Source organism: Pseudophryne corroboree, chromosome 4 (genome assembly GCF_028390025.1).
Source record: "Pseudophryne corroboree isolate aPseCor3 chromosome 4, aPseCor3.hap2, whole genome shotgun sequence".
In the NCBI taxonomy this organism is placed as follows: Eukaryota; Metazoa; Chordata; class Amphibia; order Anura; family Myobatrachidae; genus Pseudophryne; species Pseudophryne corroboree.
In genome coordinates, this window is record NC_086447.1 from 712,421,854 (window position 1) to 712,438,992 (window position 17,139).

Consider the following 17,139-nt stretch of genomic DNA (forward strand, 5'->3'; position numbering starts at 1 on the left):
TACTAACATCTCAGATGCTGGAGAGAAGGTGTACGATCCCCGCTAGACCCTCCACAGTGCAGTGCTGATGCGCTGTGTATCTCTTCCCCACCGGCTCACTGGGCATGCACAAGATCTCGCAAGATCTCCTATGCAGCCCAAAGCCGACAGCTGCCACAGCCGCCATGGTGCATGGGCAACAACAACTGCAGCTGTTGAAATCAAAAGCTGCAGTGGTGGTAATAGTTAGTGGCACTGACCGTTAATACAGTACATTGCCCCCGCTCTTGTAGATAGCAGCACCCATAATAACAATGGCGCATATCATCCTTGTCATATATCACACATATCCTCCTTCATACATGGGAGAGAAGCGGTATTAGCGCACATAACGGCGCTGATACCACTTCTCCCTAATGTCACCCATTAATATATCTACCCCAGTATGTTCACCCAGCAATGTGGTTATAGAATGAAAGGAAAAGAAAACGAGATTATAGTGTATACTATTGTACAGTGCTGTAGGTGTATGGTGAAATATAAAAACTCACTATAAACATGACAGAGGTAGGCATTGGACCATCTTAACACTGTTGTCCTGTAGGGGGTGCTCAGCAACAGAGTGTCCTCTTTACATCTGGGTGTTCAGTATCGAGGTTCCAATACTCAAGAGGTGGGGGGGGGGAAAGCATATCCTCCAAACCTAGTAATGGATGCAGATGCTTATAGTAGTTGCACTGACCTTTAATTAATAATTATGAAGCTTTGGACTTTCATTTATATATCCCAATGTCCATCGGTGTGATAAGGAATATTTACTATAACCAGCCCAATAAATAAATAAATAAATAAAATAAATAAAGGGTTCAGTTAAATAAATGAAGATAAAGCTTTATTATAATGATTACAATCTGTACATATTTACCATTACAAACATGGTTGTTTATGCAATATAATACTAATGAACCACAGCCTTGTCAAAATGTTTCAGCAAAAAAATATATCAAGATACATAAAATAAACAAAACTTATAAGAAGGCGAATAAGGAAGTGAGAGTCCTGTTCTAGAAGATATACTTAGAGGGGAATTCAGTTAGAGGTGATAAAATATTACGTTTACGAGTGTTAACTTAGCGCACATATCACTTGTTAATTTCACGTATTGCCTGTTATAGGGTGTTAACTTATCGTGCAATCCAATTAGAAAAATGGGTGTTAAGTGTTTCCCCAGTAATTCTTGCTGGGCTTTTTTGCTTGTTCTTTTTTACATCTGTTTATTGTAAATCAATATAAGAAGGGTTACAAACAGATACGTAAGACTGGCATGTGCCAGATGGCCAGTCCGGCCCTGGTGGCCATTATAAAAGTATTTGGAGTACTTAAATTTTGTCAAATTGCTATTTTAAGCATTTTTCGAACACAGTGCAAAATTATAGTGTTTTTCTGTAAAATAAATTCTCTACTTAAATTAGGGGTGCATAAAAATGTATGTAAGTATAAATTTGTGTCATTTTAAGCTGCTTTAAAAAAAAACTAGAAAAAATATATATCTCTAGCACTCACCTGGCTAATTAATAATTAGGGAGGATGTTCCAGTGGTTCTGAACGAAGTCCTAAAATTTTTACAGTACCTTAAAATGGGGATTTTTCCCAACTTTGCACCTGCTCAGGAATAGGTAAAAAGAGAAATTGTGTTTGTGTTAAATCCTATGGAGAAAGATAGAATTTGATGGCAGATAAGCAACATTTGGCCCATTTAGTCTGCCCTCAACATATGTATATGCACACACGTACACAAGGGTTAATTGTTGTTGGGAGACAACTTACCAGTATATTTTTGGATTATGGGAGGAAACCGGAGTACACTGAGGAAACCCACACAAGTACAGAGAGCATATACAGTGAAAACTCCGCACAGTTAGGGCCAGGATGGGAAACAAACCCATTACTTTAGTGCTGTGAGGCAGTAATGCTAACCATACTAACCACTACACCATCCGTTCTGCTCGACACCGTCTGTACTACCCGATGGAATTATCGTTATTGTAACTTCACCTGCAGCTGAATGGGGTGAGAACCACTTTTAGTCTTCATTAGTCTCCTTCAGAAAGTAGCAACATGTTCCATTGTTTCGTGACGTCTTCCTCAGGCTGAATAAGGCCAAGATAGCACCAGGCACAACTCTGTATCTATACACTAAAACCCCTGAAACTGAAGTTCAACAGTTCTAATGTCCCAGGTTGCATATCACTGGTCTTCAAGAATATCGGACAGTTATGTTGCAAGTCATCCACAACACTAGTAAAATAATATGGCCAAATTTTTTGGGAAATTTGGGAAAATTGGAAAAATTGAGGTTTTCCCAATACACCTTTCCATTTCACTTGAAAGAAATTTTCTTTAGAAAAATGTTGGGCATAAGCTTGGAAAATGGGATTTGCCTATGGCATCTTTTAAATAGGGAAAAATGGTTAATCTGTCTTAAGCTTCTAATAATGAGAGTACTACTGTTTTAAAATGAACCACACTAAAAAAATACTGTTTTAAAATATACAATTTTACAGTGCAGGCTGTTCTGATTAATGTTATTTTTTTTTTCTTTATAGGAGAGGAACTTTGTACCGGACTCATATCAGGCTGTGCTTTGGACTGTCCATATGGCTTTCAGACCCACCATCATAACTGTGAGATCTGTCAGTGCCGGCCACGGCCCAAAAAGTGCAAGCCTGTGATCTGCGACAAGAACTGTCCTTTTGGCTACCTGTAAGTATTCATAGTGCTTTGTCATTGTGGAGGAAATGTTAGTCTCATAAAACCTCGTAAAAATTCTGGGTTATTTCTCCCTGAAGCCCTCCAGCGTGAAATAGTATTGCCAACCAGAAACTCACTGCATTTTTAATAAATGTGCTGTCTGACAGAAGTGTCTGCAACGTCTATGTGTGCATATTTTTGGCGAACAGCTTCATTTATTACACTTACATGCCTGCCTCTGCTGTGTTGCTTAAGCAGGAGCACAAAACAAAAGTGGTTCCCAATTGCTACCTTGTGTACATATATATTATACTGTCGCTACAGCCTAATGCATACTTATCCAAGACCCCGGAATCCCATTACATTTCGTTTTTTCTTGTCAGTCATGTATCCATCCCTCTATCTGCTGCTCCAAATGCTGTTCATTGTGAATTCAAATTGAAATACCTAGTAGTATAATGTGCTTTTAGCCACATTGCTGTATTCCTTTTAGTGATCTCCCCTCAGCTGTATTTTCCAATAATAAAGTGTATTAATGATATGTATGATGTTGCGTGTAAAAAATAGGAACAGTACGCCTTTTAAAATGGACACATGGAATGTACCCATTAGCAACCAATCAGATAATAGATTCCATTAGAAGGACTACAGTATAAAAAGATACTAAATGCTGATTCATTGTAAGTAATCATTTCTATGGTTAGAGCATCTGGGTCAGGGGTCCAACATCCAGCACATCAACTGTAGTACAAACCTTGTTTCTTTATTTTTTAGTTAATTGGGGCCACCCCTACCCTTAAATATGGTGTGCACATGCATCTATACATAGCATTAGCAGTAAATAATTACCAACTTTCCAAACAGCAGTTAAAAACTATTCCGATTGCCATGGTTCCACAGAGACTTCAATCGTGACCAACCTAACTTGGAACATTTAGGAGGTATTCAATATTTGTTGAACACACTGAGCGAGATTCAAATGTTGTACTCACCGGTAGGCACTAGATGGCACCAAACAATGCTATTCAATTGTTGCTCCGTTTGTGTGTAAATGGCTGCCAGCGCCTGCATTTCAGCTCGCACCCTCTGGGGCTGGCGAGTTGAAATGCACGGAAAGTGACTCGTTTGGGTGCCCAAACAGCACTTTCGCAATTGCACCCAGCACTTTGGTCGGGGTTTAGCTGCTTTACGCAGCTAAACCCGACCTCTATGAGCGAGATACAATTGAATATGATCCCCGATCGCTTTAGACGGGAGATTGGGTGCAATAATCAATTGAATGCCCCCCACTATGTATTATAAGAATAAAGTATAGCACTTTTTTTTGTTAGTGCAACCATAACTTTACATATATGATTAAAATTACCTTTGTACAATGATGTTTGGAGAACTTCTGAATTGGCTGTGGTTGAAAAGGTGTATTGTACATGGAGCCCATTTCTCAGAAATTATTTTCTAAAGTACTGTACAACGTAATTATAGATATAAAACAATCCCATACTTGTGAGTTAGTTTATACAGTATGTACTTCTTACAATGCAGAACGAATGAAGCGATAGTGGGCCTAATTCAGATCTGATCGCAGCAGCAAATTTGTTAGCTAATGGGCAAAACTATGTGCACTGCAGAGGGGGGCAGATATATCAAGTGCAGAGAGAGATAGATTTGGGTGGGGTGTATTCAAACTGAAATCTAAATTGCAGTGTAAAAATAAAGCAGGCAGTATTTACCCTGCACAGAAACAAAATAACCCACCCAAATCTAACTCTCTCTGCAAATGTTATATCTGCCCCACCTGCAGTGCACATGGTTTTCCATAGAGATGAGCGGGTTCGGTTCGTCGAGATCCGAACTCCCCCGAACTTCCCCTATTTTACATGGGTCCGAGGCAGCCTCGGATCTTCCCACCTTGCTCGGTTAACCCGAACGCGGCCGAACGTCATCATCCCGCTGTCGGATTCTCGTGAGATTCGTATTCTATATAGAGAGCCGCGCGTCGCCGCCATTTTCACTTGTGCATTGGAGATTGAACGGAGAGGACGTGGCTACGTTCTCTCCCTGAAAAGCTCCGTATCTGTGCTCAGTGTGCTGCAAATATCTGTGCTCAGTGTGCTGCATTGTGGGGACCACCAGTATATAATTATAGTAGTAGTACAGTACAGTAGGCCATTGCTGTATCTTGCAGCTCCGTGTCAGACTCAGTTCTAGACAGTATCCTGATTATCAGTGCTCAATATCTGCTGCATTGTTGTGTGACCAGTATATATATATTAGTACAGTGCAGCATTTTGGTGACCAACAGTACATAGTTGTACAGTACAGTAGTCCATTGCTGTACCTTGCAGCTCTGTGTCAAGTATACTATCCATATCTGTGCTGCATTGTTGTTGTGAGCAGTATATAGTAAGACAGTGCAGCATTGTGGTGACCACCAGTATACATATACAGTAGTACAGTACAGTAAGCCATTGCTGTATCTTGCAGCTCTGTGTCAAGTATACTATCCATATCTGTGCTGCATTGTTGTTGTGAGCAGTATATAGAAGGACAGTGCAGCATTTTGGTGACCAACAGTATATAGTTGTACATTACAGTAGTCCATTGCTGTTTCTTGCAGCTCTGTGTCAAGTATACTATCTATATCTGTGCTGCATTTTTGTGAGCAGTATATATAGTAGTACAGTGCAGCATTTTGGTGACCAACAGTATATAGTTGTACAGTACAGTAGGCCATTGCTGTATCTTGCAGCTCTGTGTCACTGCAAGTATCCATTCCATATCTGTGCTGCATTTTTGTGAGCAGTATATATAGTAGTACAGTGCAGCATTTTGGTGACCAACAGTATATAGTTGCACAGTACAGTAGGCCATTGCTGTATCTTGCAGCTCCTTGTCACTGTAAGTATCCATTCCATATCTGTGCTGCATTTTTGTGAGCAGTATAGATAGTAGTACAGTGCAGCATTTTGATGACCAACAGTATATAGGGGGTAATTCCAAGTTGATCGCAGCAGGAAATTTTTTAGCAGTTGGGCAAAACCACGTGCACTGCAGGGGGGCAGATATAACATTTGCAGAGAGAGTTAGATTTGGGTGGGTTATTTTGTTTCTGTGCAGGGTAAATACTGGCTGCTTTATTTTTACAATGCAATTTAGATTGCAGATTGAACTCACCACACCCAAATCTATCTCTCTCTGCACATGTTATATCTACCTCCCCTGCAGTGCACATGGTTTTGCCCAACTGCTACCAAAGTTCCTGCTGCGATCAACTCCGAATTACCCCCATAGTTGTATAGTACAGTAGGCCATTGCTGTATCTTGCAGCTCCGTGTCACTGCAAGTATCCATTCCATATCTGTGCTGCATTTTTGTGAGCAGTATATATAGTAGTACAGTGCAGCATTTTGGTGACCAACAGTATATAGTTGTACAGTACAGTAGGCCATTGCTGTATCTTGCAGCTCTGTGTCACTGCAAGTATCCATTCCATATCTGTGCTGCATTTTTGTGAGCAGTATATATAATAGTACAGTGCAGCATTTAGTGACCAACAGTATATAGTTGTACAGTACAGTAGGCCATTGCTGTATCTTGCAGCTCCGTGTCACTGCAAGTATCCATATCTGAGCTGCATTGTTGTGAGCAGTATATATAGTAGTACAGTGCAGCATTATGGTGACCAGTATACTACAGTACAATAGTCCAGTGCTGTTCTCGCTGCTCAGTGTCAGTTCTCCGTAGTATCATCAGTGCTCAGTAAAATCAGTGCTCAGTATAATCAGTGATTGATCAGTATAATCAGTTCTCAGTATAATCAGTGCGCTGTTAGACGTGCGCCCGTTTTCCGCCATTAGTGCATTGGGATTTAGACAATTGATGAAGTTATTGTGTCCCTGGTACAAAATCCCATCTAGATTCCACTTCACTAGGCAGGCGATAGCGAGATTTTACCAATTAATTAATATCAGTGATTTATAATTAATTATTAATTACAGTGATCTTGCCAAATGATTCCAGTGATTTTGTCATTTTCTTCCAGTGATTTGGACCAATAATACCATTGATTAGAACGAATAATTCCTGTGATTTTGTCATTTTCTTCCAGTGATTTGGACCAATAATACCATTGATTAGAACGAATAATTCCTGTGATTTTGTCATTTTCTTCCAGTGATTTGGACAAATAATACCATTGATTAGAACAAATAATTCCTGTGATATTGAGGTGTTTGTGTCGCGTAGTTTAGCCGTCCAGCGACCACAGTGCACCTCTTTTTCTCTTTTCTTTGCATCATGTGCTGTTTGGGGCCAATTTTTTTAAGTGCCATCCTGTCTGACACTGCAGTGCCACTCCTAGATGGGCCAGGTGTTTGTGCCGCCCACTTGTGTCGCTTAGCTTAGCCATCCAGCGACCACAGTGCACCTCTTTTTCTCTTTTCTTTGCATCATGTGCTGTTTGGGGACAATTTTTTTAAGTGCCATCCTGTCTGACACTGCAGTGCCACTCCTAGATGGGCCAGGTGTTTGTGCCGCCCTCTTGGGTCGCTTAGCTTAGTCATCCAGCGACCTTGGTGCAAATTTTAGAACTAAAAATAGTATTGTGAGGTGTGAGGTGTTCAGAATAGACTGGAAATGAGTGGAAATTATGGTTATTGAGGTTAATAATACTATGGGATCAAAATTACCCCCAAATTCCATGATTTAAGCTGTTTTTGAGGGAGTTTTGAAAAAAAAACACCCGAATCCAAAACACACCCGAATCTGACAAAAAAATTCAGGGAGGTTTTGCCAAAACGCGTCCGAATCCAAAACAAGGCCGCGGAACCAAATCCAAAACCAAAACACAAAACCCGAAAAATTTCCGGTGCACATCTCTAGTTTTCCCATTAGCTAACAAATTTGCTGCTGCGATCAGGTCTGAATTAGGTCCAGTGTTTCATATCATCAGAAGTTGCTGGTATGTTCCCTCTAATTGGTTGTTGGTATTTTCCAGCACTGTACAACTGAACTGTTTTGTTATGGTTCTCACTGCAGGATACATAAAGAAAATCAGAGGTTTTACTTAAAACTGGAAAGCCATCTGTTTTTATGCTAGATCCTTGCTATATCAGGGACGGACAATATATTGCATCTTTCATCAGCTACATCTCCCATTGGACCAATCCAGAAGTGGAATGCGTCTAGTGCATATTGTGGAAGATGGCAGAAATACTATGACATTCTGCCACTAACCTACAAATTACATATTTTCTTAAACGCCCTTAACAATTGGTTCAAATGACAGGTTTTTATGTAAGGTAATTTGGCTGCTGTAAAAAAGTGTATTTAAATTCTTGGAAAATAACAAAATAATTGAGTTTTCTGCCTCACTGGCGGGGTCATTACGAAGGAAAGGGATTGAGCGGAATAGATAAGAGAGAAGCAAATACTTTCAGTATGAGTGAAATTCATTGCAAAATGAAGACAGATATATTGCAAACATATGCAGTTAGCGCTGCAAACAATAGTCCTTATTTAAACCATTTACGTGCTGTACTTACATAAATCTGTGATTTTCCTCTGCTCATAATCTCTGGTTTTTATCTGTGTATGATAAGTTGTCTACAACAGGCTGGGCAGCAAAGGAATCAGAATGATGTTCTAGGCATACAATAAACGTGCTATGGATATGTTAGTGAGGGATAAAGCTTACAGCTACGTGCCTACCGAATGAAGAACTTTCTGCAGGCTAGGAGACAAAGGCTGGAGAAAATAGGGTACCATTAGATATTATTATACTGGAGAGCATTATGACTTTGCTAGCTGATACAACATATTGTCCCCGCTGTTAAGCTCCTGCTTTACCCAGTCTGGGTCATGTTATTCCCCTGACAGTTCTGTGAAAATCGGCCTTTCTCAGAGCTGAGTAATTTAATTTCAGTAGATTGTATGAAGCAGTGAAGAGCCGAAACTTTTGAAAAGGGTTTTGAAATATTGCTTCATACTTATTAAGCTGCACTTTAAAGAAAATGCATTTTTTGTTCTTTTCTGGTAACTTATTTCTTTAATGTACCTATCCTGGTTTCCAATTTAGTTGATTATAGTCTGAATTGGTTATTTTCATTTGGGGGCAGGGGAGTGGGGGTGGAGGGGGATGAAAGCCATATTTGATTTTAACAAGCAACTGACGGGTTTTTATGTTGCCAGAATCCTACCCAAAATGCCATTTTCAAACCATACTGCATATACTATCTATCTATCTATCTATCTATCTATCTATCTAGATATATATAGATATATAGACAAACCGACAGATGCATTCAGATACATTGACCTGCAGTCACACAATCCCACTGGGGCTGGGCTATGATTATGTGATTCACAACCAGTCGTGTCACAAAGTTCCTGCCTGCCCACTTCACTAGAGAAATGGCCGGGATTATGGAGAGTTTTTAATTCTCCTGTGAGTAAGGGAAGTCTCCTTGAAATTTGCACGTCTCACAAACATTCTATGAGAATAGGGAAGTACAGTGGGAGTTACATGTATTAGATGGAAATAACTGATATTACACTGATTCCTCTATATTTGCCTTCAGGCAGAGCACTAGCGCGGCCGTCTAGAGGAGGATTTGAGGTGGACAGCATAACACTGTTCTGCAAAGTAGGGTGGTATGTTCCATTCAATTCTGCGGTTAAAGGGTGCCATGGAAACCCCTTTCTTACCATGACCACATGTCCATTGTGGAATGTTTTTAATTGTAATATCTTAGAATCTCATAGTGTTACATTCGGTGCTCCTGTGCACCAAAAATGTGACACTGGAACTAATAAATACATACTGTTCTATTTTATCGCACATATACAGTGTTCCCGGATAACTGGGCATGACTGGCACAGTGCCAGAGGGTACTCACCTGCACCACAGGAGGAGGCGGCCACTTACAGTACCACTTCATCTTTCTGTTGTTACTGCTCTGTTCCCAATTGTAAATAGTCATGTAATATGATGGTGCAATATACACTTATTTTAATACAGAAATAATAATAATAGTAATAATAATAATAATAATAATAATAACAACAGTAATAAATATGCAATGTCTGGTCAGAGTTTGCTATATCACAGTTACTGTATTATGAAAAAGTATTTTCTGTAATGGTTACTCAGCCCTATCTATATATATTAATGCGAAAGCCCTCACTCACTCAATCACTCACTCAATCAATCAATAACTCACTCACTCACTCACTCACTCACTCACTCACACTCATCACTAATCTCTTACTTCCCAATATGTTAGGAAGCTGGAATTTAACATTGGTATTCTGCAGGTGGCAAATAGGAAAACAACGTAATTAGAATTTTAATAAACTTCCCCTAAGAGGATGAACAGGGGGTTGACATAATGACGACATTAACGATGCGTGGCTTGCGTTGCGTGAACGATAACGCCTAAACGTACAGTCAGATAAAAATTTGGATTGCACCTCTAGAGGGTAGAATTTAATAAACTACAAAAATGGTCCTGTCACTTTTTACCTTATCTGTTACGGGTGCTCCTCGGTTAACGCCAAGAACCATTTACTTACATTAAGACGTCTCAAATTTACATCTCTATAGATTTACCACATTTTTAACAACCGTGAAAATCAAAACTCCCATGCAAAGAACAGGTAGAACAGCTAGTCTTCTATAAAACTGTGGTATAGCAGTATATCAAATGTAACACAGGTTGAGTATCCCATATCCAAATATTCCAAAATACAGAATATTCCAAAATACAAAATTTTTTGATTGAGAATGAGATAGTGAAACATCTGTTTTCTGATGGCTCAGTGTACACAAACTTTGTTTAATACACAAAGTTATTAAAAGTATCAGGCTGTGTGTATAAGGTGTATATGAAACATAAATGAATTGTGTGAATGTATACACACTTTGTTTAATGCACAAAGTTATTCAAAATATTGGCTAAAATGACCTTCAGGCTGTGTGTATAAGGTGTATATGAAACATAAATGTATTCTGTGCTTAGACTTAGGTCCCATCGCCATGATATCTCATTATGGTATGCAATTATTCCAAAATACGGAAAAATCCGATATCCAAAATACTTCTGGTCCCAAGCATTTTGGATAAGGGATACTCAACCTGTATATGAAATTGTGCCTTTAACACAAAAGATGATCATTCTACCCTGGGGTTTCAGTGCTTTTCGTTTCATATAAAATGCTATTTTATACAGTTAAAGCATAACAAATGTTCATTTAGAACACACTGACTTTCCATGGCCCACTGTAATCATTCCAAATTCTCGTGAAGCAATTTACATGCTCATATGTAGGTACATCCATAATACTTCTTGAAGGTTGGCAAAAAGTTGATTATTATGATTAAGCAATTAATGAATTATTCACTTTAGAACAGGCCATTGCCTGGTAATTAATTCCCTTGCCGCCAGGTAATTTCATGTTGTGAGAGGATTATTTTCTATTATAAACTAAATTGTTGCTTTTCCTCATTTCGCAAGAAATATGTTCTCCTTTTATTGCGACTTGTTAAAAGAAACTGTTCTGTTCCAAAAGGATTCATCTACCTTTTGTTCAACTAATAAGAACTTTTACTATATAATTGAACTAATAATTATTGACACAAACATGGCATTGGCAATTAATTGTTTATGATGATATGTATATACTGTATATATATAGAAAGATAGATAGATAGATAGACACAGAACTTGAAATTTGGACAATACTATAGCTTGCTTTTGCGACGTAGGCACCCACTAAGAAGAGATTTTTTTAAATTCCACCCACAAAGGGGTTTAAAAGGGTTGAGATGATTATTGGGAATTCCCCCCTCACAGAGGAGAATTAAGACAGCCCACCCAGCTGAGGCTATAAAGAATGCATGGTGCCAGCGATACCATGTCGCGGAGGGTGGAGGACACAATGCTCTCTTCCTGAACTTCTTTGCCAGTGCCAGTTGCAGAGCAGTCCATTATTCAAATAGGGGAGCCACATCAAGTGCCACCCCTAAACACTGTCAAACATCGCTGGGTGTGGCTTCTCTATTTGAATAATGGACTGCTCTGCAACTGCCACTGGTGAGGAAGTCCAGCCTTATGGTTCAGGAGATTTTGTGATGGGTGGTATTTGCCTTTTATATATATATATATATATATATTTATTTCAGATATAAGTATTTAACCAACCTATTTTCAGTCAGGAGAGGATAGTGTCTCAGTTATCAGAGGTTAACCTGTCACTTGAACTGAACATTGCCAAACCTCTCAGAGAGCAATAGGAGAAAAGGAGAGATATATATTTTGACTCTTAAATGCATTAAAGGAAAGCTTGAAAATCAGCAACTTCTTATCTACTGTGTAAAGGGTACCGACAGCTCTCCCAGTGACCTTAAATGTTGTGCAAAAAATCTTTAAATTTTTACCTCATTGGAGGGGCCCTAAGGAGAGCAAGAAGCTAAGCAAGGAGACTTAGGGCCATTTGAAATAGAGTCAGCCTATCCCTGCAAACCTTACATATTTAACATACAGCGGGCGGAGCTTGGACTATCGTCCCAGCATTTACAGCACTGAGCAGGGCAGTATCAGAGGCGGGACAGGGCAGAGAAGGAGGCAGATTATTCTCCTCAGCACCAGCCTTTTGACAGCATTAATCCAGGAAAGGCTCGCACGGAGGTGTGGCCTAACAAAGATTGGCAGCGGCGGGCGGAGCATGTCCTGTTGTAAGTCTAATTGCTGATCTTCTGTGATAAACTAACCAGTTAACTTTAGGTATATCCTGTTGTCCAGAAATAACACACAGAGATTACAGATTCCTGTACAATAAAATCCGTTTTTTGTTTTGTTGTGTTCTCAGGCAGTTTTATGGCGGGTCACTTTGATGCTATCATTTCTCAACAACATCCTACCACAAGTGATCCTATTTTAAAAAGCAGTATTAAATTTGCTTAAATACCAGCGCTTTTCATCTCTTTGTGATTATACTTCAAAATCCATATAGGTATACATAAATTGCTTCTGCTTACCCTAAAACTGCACAAACATTCAAAACAAGTCCAACCGGTTAAGATGAGAATAGAGTCGTACCATTTTTTTTTTGTTACTGCTGCTACTCTGGCTAAATCAAAATTTAGTCCTGTGAGTTTGACAAGAGGAAGAAGGATAGAGATTCCACAATGCCCATTTCTCGGTCAGATTGGAAAGAACTCCCAGGTCGCAGCAGATACAGTATAATTCTGAACTGCCAACCAAAACTGTTGTACTTTGCAGCAGCACGTACAGTACAGTACAGCGCATGAGGTCAGCCACTGATTGTGTGCATTTAAAAACAGGGAGTATTTTTTCAATGCCACCCCAGTGGAAGCATATTTCCACTTATTTTCAAATGTGATTGCTTGCTAAAAGTTACTGCACACTACACTTTATTAGTAAATACCCCTACATTATACATACTGTATCTTTTTTTTTCCCTGTAACATATACATAGTATGTCGTAACACCAGTGATGGGTAGCTTCATAGTCCCTGCTCCCCCCACCCCCGAACACACATTTCCTCTCTATCACGTGTAAGGTAAAAATGGGTATTGCTGTCTAAATCTACCTGAAAAAGGTCGACGGTGTCTAGGTCAACCCCAAAAGGTTGACAGGCATAGGGTCAACACCCAAAAGGTCGTCATAACAAATTGGTCGACACGAGGAAAAGTCGACATGATATTGGAAAAAAATTGGTGTTGTTTACTCCGTAAAGTGACCGGGAACCCCAATTAGTGTCTGCGTCCCCCGGGCAAGGTGCCTTGCTCCGCTACTGCTGCGCTTACCACAGGTTACTATTCCCAATCGTGGTTCGTAAAGTATGAAAAAAAATGATTTATTTTTTTAAATTCATGTCACCCATTGACATGTCGCCCTTTTGACCATGTTGACCTAATGCCTGTTGACCATTAGTGGTCGTCCTATGGATTGTCCACCTTATCCATGTTGACCTAGTATCCGGATACCAGTAAAAATGAGTGTGAAGAAGGATGGGAGGGATTTCAGTGCAGCATCTCCGTTGTCTTCTGCATCTACAGCTTGTGCTTCTGTACTTTCAGCATGAGATAGTAGCAGAGTGTCCTTTAGAAGAAAGTGAGATCCGTAAGAGAGATATGATATTTTAATGTCTGCTAGATGACTTTTATTGAGTGTTCCTTGGTATTTGAGTATTTATATGAATCAAATGCAGTGTGTACTATATTTCAGTTCTAGCTCTGGCATGGATGATCGAGTTATACTGTCAGCTCAATGCAGTGTAAAATTCTTTATCACTTCTGTAGCTGTCACATACCAGTAGTTTTATGGAAGTGTCTTTTCCAGGATAGGGCTGCACTGGTGTTTTGATGGTTTAGTGTGACAATGTATTAACCCAGGAAATGCATATTTTTATATTAAGGGCTGTGCTAAATTAAGAGCCTCATTGACCTGAAGCTGAAAATTATGATGAGTCTACCCTATCTGGAAATGTTTTTTTTTTTCTCACAACCATTCTAGCTCTGTTATATTTGAAAAAAAAAAAAAAAAAAAAAAAAATGACAGAATTTGTCTACATATTATTGTTCATAAATTTTTGGTGTATACTACATACTGTATATACCATATCCATTTAATCCAATTAATTTTCTTGAGAAGGTCAAACCTCTTGCTTTGCCACACAAGAAGATCATGGCACATTAATGTTTCCATGTTTAGCCGCATATGAGTATATTGTATTGCTGAATGTTTTTTTTTCTTTTTATTTTGTAAGGACATTGGGGGGTCATTCCGAGCTGATCGCTCGTTGCTGAATTTCGCAGCGCAGCGATCAGGTGAATAAATGGCATTTATGCGCATGCGTATGGACCGCAATGCGCACGCGCGACGTACGGGTGCAAAGCTCTTTGTGGTTGTGCTCAGGTTCTAGCAAAGTTTTCCTTCGCACTGACGGCCGCAAGAAGATTGACAGGAAGGGAGCATTTCTGGGTGTGAACTGACCATTTTCAGGGAGTGTTTGCAAAAACGCAGGCGTGTCTGAAAAAACACAGGTGTGGCTGGGTGTTCCCTGGGCGGGTGTATGACTTCAAATCTGTACACGAATAGGCTGAGTATGTTCAGAGCTACTCTGAAACTGCACAAACTGGTTTTGCAGAGCTCGGCTGCACATGCGTTCGCACTTCTGCTAAGCTAAAATACACTCCCCAGTGGGAGGCGGCATAGCGTTTGCACGGCTGCTAAAAACTGCTAGCGAGCGATCAACTCGGAATGACCCCCGTTATTCCATGTTTGACAGGAGATAACCAATTCCTTGGTTTTGTATTTAGACACAAATCCTCTTTATACCACATTCATGCCTTAACTTGAGAGCTCCTTTTAAGTCAATTACAGTAGCCTTTATTAAATAACACAATTCAATATACTTTCATTCAATGCCGTAACTAGACATTTTAGCGCTGTGTGCAAGAAACGTGCACAGTAGTCTCCATTATTCAAATTACGCCGCACAGTAGTGCCACTACACCAGGTAGAGCCCCTTTTACACATTACGGCGGACATCGTCCCCTTTTTACACATTACGGCAGAGTCCCCCTTTATACACATTATGTCAGCCAGTTCCGCTTTTTACACATTACGGCAGACAGCGTCACCCTTTTTACACATTACGGCAGACAGCGTCACCCTTTTTACACATTACAGCAGACAGCGTCCCCATTTTTACACATTACGGCAGAGAGCGTCCCCTTTTTACACATTACAGCAGACAGCGTCCCCAATTTTACACATCACGGCAGACAGAGTCCCCTTTTTACACATTACAGCATACAGCGTCCCCCTTTTTACACATTACAGCAGACAGCGTCCCCCTTTTTACACATTACGACAGATAGCGTCCCCCTTTTTACACATTATGGCAGACAGCGTCCCTCTTTTTACACATTACGGCATACAGCATCCCTTTATTACACATTACCGTAGACAGTCCCCCTTTTTACACATTACGGCAGACAGACAAAATAGATAGACAGACAGACAGACTATACTTACTGTCTTTCCGCTGGCTCAGGCAGTCAGGCTCCTTGCTACAGCAGCTGCTGGCAGATCTGGGCAGACAGGGAAGGAGGAGGAGGGAGGGGGAGCTGCAGCAGCGCACTGTAATTGGTGGTGCCACCGCATGCAGCTGTCCCTCTCCTTCCACATTGGCTAGCCGCCGCCACTGTGAATGCTGGGATGAGGGAAGCGCATCCCAGCATTCACAGCTTCGGCAGCCGGCCTATGTGGAAGGAGAAGAACAGCTGCAGTGGCGCCGCCACCAGTTACATAGCGCTGCTGCGGCTCCCTCCTCCCCCTCCCTCCCCCTCCTTCTCACCTGACCCCGGAGCTGCTCCTCTCCTCGATCCGGCACACACAGGCGGCTTGTAATAAGTCAATTTGACGCATTACAATGCTGCTGACTTTAGGGAATGCGGGCATTTGCACCCTCAGGGCGACTGTGCTGTGTGTCAGGCACACCTGGCACACACGTAGTTGCGGCCCTGCTGCCATTCCCTGGATTTCTAACTATATGAAGCTACTTGTACTTTGTAAAAAAAAATCAGCATTGCAATTCAGCAGATCTATGTAGTGTGAAGCCACACACTACATAGATCTACTCAACTGAAATGCTGATTATTTTTTCACAAAGTACAAGGCGAGGTTCACATAATTATAATTCTCTAGCTTTCTAGCCAAGGTCAGATAGCTCAGTAAATAGAGTGTCTAGCTGCAATGCCACAGGCATATTGGTTTGAATCCCGGCTATGTCAGCATTTTGAACTGTATAAAAGACAGTGAGACTGAATAGCAATGAGTTCTCAAGTTAAGTTCATGATTGTTGCACAGGTACTAGTGACAGAAGGGGGAGGGGTTAACAGTGGTGGTCAGGAGATGTCAGGCTACAAAGAGGAGGGAAACTACAAGTGAAAGTAATTAAAACAGATAATTGACATGTTCGGCCAACAGTGCCCCCTACCCTGCAGTGCTTTGTGCCTGGCACACTTTGCACCACCCTAGTTACGGCCCTGGCTGTCACCACATCTGTGCTCAGTGTGGCTAAACCTCATAACCCCTCCCCACCAATCGGGATAAATATCCTCATCATGGGACAGACCCCAAAAACATACTTACTGACAGTACTCTCTCAGAGGGTTTTGGAGACTCACAATTTTAGGGTGGTCTGCACTCCTGGAAGAGTGGGTGAATATTCCTCATCCTTCCTGTCCAGTTCCTAGTGAAGTGGGCAGGATGGGGAAATAATACCGGGAATCATTGGTCCAAATAGAGGGTGCAGAGCTAAACTAAGACAAATCATGGCCTAATGAATTGAGAACCCGTTCTAGCCACCAAGGTTGT

At 40.6% G+C, this 17,139-nt stretch overlaps 1 protein-coding gene across 2 annotated transcripts in view; it reads left to right on the forward strand.

Moving 5' to 3' along the window:
- CRIM1 (cysteine rich transmembrane BMP regulator 1) overlaps nucleotides 1-17,139 on the forward strand; it is a 960,049-nt gene that overhangs the window by 811,581 nt on the left and 131,329 nt on the right. For both annotated transcript variants that reach the window (XM_063917972.1, XM_063917971.1), the window contains exon 9: nucleotides 2,586-2,742. In XM_063917972.1, coding sequence (XP_063774042.1) covers nucleotides 2,586-2,742 — 157 coding nt within the window. The remainder of the gene's footprint in view (nucleotides 1-2,585; nucleotides 2,743-17,139) is intronic.